Source organism: Ichthyophthirius multifiliis (assembly GCF_000220395.1).
Source record: "Ichthyophthirius multifiliis unplaced genomic scaffold scaff_1120509249925, whole genome shotgun sequence".
NCBI classification, from domain to species: Eukaryota; Ciliophora; class Oligohymenophorea; order Hymenostomatida; genus Ichthyophthirius; species Ichthyophthirius multifiliis.
Window position 1 is genome coordinate 2440 of NW_004087156.1, and position 3059 is coordinate 5498.

At 20.6% G+C, this 3059-nt stretch overlaps 1 protein-coding gene across 1 annotated transcript, besides 12 other annotated features; it reads right to left on the reverse strand. All coding sequences in view use genetic code 6, as the record gives it.

Moving 5' to 3' along the window:
* The first annotated feature begins 80 nt into the window (after positions 1-80).
* Positions 81-109: a microsatellite.
* Positions 110-241: 132 nt separating this feature from the next.
* Positions 242-2528, reverse strand: IMG5_042580 (hypothetical protein; the record flags this gene model as incomplete). Its single annotated transcript, XM_004037660.1, has 3 exons — positions 242-536; positions 582-2310; positions 2364-2528. Coding segments are annotated over 3 exons (2189 nt in total), but the record flags the coding sequence as incomplete, so codon positions are not given.
* Positions 1184-1256: a microsatellite.
* Positions 1189-1249: a microsatellite.
* Positions 1209-1265: a microsatellite.
* Positions 1221-1266: a microsatellite.
* Positions 1377-1523: a microsatellite.
* Positions 1377-1625: a microsatellite.
* Positions 1382-1611: a microsatellite.
* Positions 1390-1452: a microsatellite.
* Positions 1495-1563: a microsatellite.
* Positions 1582-1628: a microsatellite.
* A 50-nt stretch (positions 2529-2578) lies between the features above and the next one.
* Positions 2579-2640: a microsatellite.
* The last annotated feature ends 419 nt before the right edge of the window (positions 2641-3059 follow it).

Below are 3059 nucleotides of genomic sequence, written 5' to 3' on the forward strand. Positions count from 1 at the left end.
AAAAATATAATTGTATATTTTATATATAAAAGCATATATATATATATATTAGGTATTTATTTATATATTAATTCTTTTGTAAAAAAAACTAAAAAAAAAAACTATAAAATAATTAATTATATAAATATTTTTATATAAAATTTACAAAAATAAAAATATATAAATACTTTTTCTTTTTAAAATACAATAAATTCAATTAAGTTTTCTTTTTTTCTTATCTAAATATTTTTATTAACTTTACATTTATTAAGCATATTTTTAGATTTCTGTAGGATCTAAAAATATATTATTTCTTCTTTTATTAGATATATTAATAACACCTTTTTTTACTTTTTAAAAATTTTAATTGTCTTTAATTTGTATTTTTTTCTTTTATTAAATCTCATTTTCAATTTATTTTAATTCAACTTCAACTTCTTTATCTACTTCTATTTCAGCCATTTTTGCATTTTTTTTAAACCAGGCTTTTTCCATTTATTTCTTTTTTAAATCAAATTGACTTTTTTCTAATTCAAGTCCACTATTAATTAATGATTCTATTTTTTATATTACTTTTTTTTTTTTTTATAAAATAAAATTACTTATTTTTTCCCTTTCAGTATGTGTCATTTCTATATTCTAAACCCCTTAGTCTTTTTACAATTAAGTAATTAATTTTTAATATCTTTAGCCGTCTTTAGGTCCTACCAATGAATAACAAGTACCTACCTTACCTATTCTGGCAGTTCTTCCACTTCTATGTATAAAAGTATCTATATCTAATGGAATTTAATAATTAATAACGTTTTAAACGGTGGGAATATCTAATCCTCTAGCTGCTATATCAGTACAGACTAGAATTTAGTATTATTTAGATTTAAATTAATCAAGTTTTTTTAAACGTTATCTCTGTTACATTTCTGAATGTAAACCTAAGCATTTAAAGCCTAGAATAGTCAATAAATGTAGAATTTTTTTCGAATAAGAAATCGAATTATTGAATATAATAAAACTTTCACCACATCTTTTTTTGATATAATCGTATAAATAGATTGGCTTATCTTCTTCTATACAAACAGTTTTAAATTCTTTGAGATTTTTAGGTATTAAAACTGTTGAGGTCAAATCTACGATTTTCGGTTTTCCGGAAAATTTAATTCTAATCATTAATGCTTACATTTTAGGGATTAATTTATTTTCGTATTCTTCTTTTTTTTCTTCTCTTGTTTTTTTTTTATTTATCTTTTTTTATTTCTTCTTTTCTTTTTTTGATATTTCTTTTATTTTATGCTTGTTGCCGGCAAATTATTTAGTTAATGTAGCACTTACTAAGAATACCTTCATTTTAGAGTTCTTTTTGTTTCTTATTTTCTTTCTTAATATATCATTTGTGTCTATTTCCTCTTCTTCTTCATCTAAATTTTCTTCTTCTTTTTCATCTAAATTTTCTTCTTCTTTTTCATCTAAATTTTCTTCTTTTTCATCTGTATTTTCTTCTCCTTCGCCTAAATTTTCTTCTTTTTCATCTATATTTTCTTCTTCTTCTATATTCTCTTCTCCTTCTACCATATTTTCTTCTTCTTCATTCTCATCTAAATTTTCTTCTTCTTCATCTAATTTTTCTTCTACTTCTTCTTCATCTAATTCTTAATTTGCTGATTCTTCTTGCTAATCGTCTTAATCTTAAGTATTTTATTCCGATTAAACTTAATCTTCGTTATTTTATGTAAATTTCTAGAGTAATTTTTTAGCATCATCTCCTTTAATAGAAATAATTTAATCTTCTCCCAAATCCTCGAATTTTTTTACATTAACTTTACTAATTAATCCATTTTTAATCGTCTACTTTTATTAAATAAACTCTTCTATTTTTTTCAAATCTTCTTTATTTTTACTCACTTCCCCTCTACTATATATTTAATCAATAATATTATCTAATTCTTTAAAATGTCCTAGCTCAACCATTCTATCGGCTTCATCAATTACAAAATATTTAATTTAATTTAATCTTTTTAAACAATCGTGTTCATAATTCTCTATCATATCCCATAACCGGCCTGGTGTAGCAATTAAAATATCAGGAATATAGCTTAAGATTCTCCTTTATTTTTCCTTAGAAATACCTCCAACAATACTTCCGACTCGAATCAAATTTTTCGAATGCTTATTTATTTAATTTAAATGGTTTTCGATTTATAATACAAGTTCTCTAGTAGGAGCCAATATAAGACATTTTATATAATTTTAAGGCTTTTTGTCTTTCTCGTCTTCTTTATCAAATAATATTTCACTCATTATTGGTATACCAAAACTTAGTGTTTTTCCTGAACCCTTTTTTGATATATTTTTTATTTGTTGTGTTATTGTACTTTTTTTTTTTTTACTGTCTATGATGCAACTAAAAAATCGTTATAATGTTTATAACAACTTAAAACATAAGCTTGAATATCTGTAGGGGTGTCGAAATTACATTCTAAGAGAGATTAATTGATTAATGGATGTATTATTTCCCATTTTTTCCAACCTTGATTGTTTGGTTAGGCTATCATGTTTATTTTAATTATTATTATTAAATTTAGATTTAAATTAATTTAATATTTATTAATTATTAATGTATATATAAATATTATTATTATGTAATTATATATTTAATTATTTGTAGAAATATTTTTTTATTCTTTTTAGATATTTAATAAATAGATTTTGTATATAAATATTTATATTATTTATTTAAAATACATTAAACATTCATTTTCAATAATCATTATAAATAAAAATAAGAAATCTTTTTTTAACAATAAAAATAAATGCTTTTTTAATAAATTAAAAAATAATGGACTCAAAACTTCTTTATTTAAAAATGAAATTATTTAAGAAGCATTATTATTTTATGGTTAAAATAAAATCACATTTTTCAAAAAGAATCCTAAATTATCACTTCTCTCTCTTATATTTTTTAATAGAAAAAAAAAAAAAAAAACTTTAATGTAAATAAACTATTTAATTTTTACATAAATTTTTCATAAAAAAATGTTAATTTTTTAATGAAAAATTTGAAACAAAAAATGATTAATATTTAC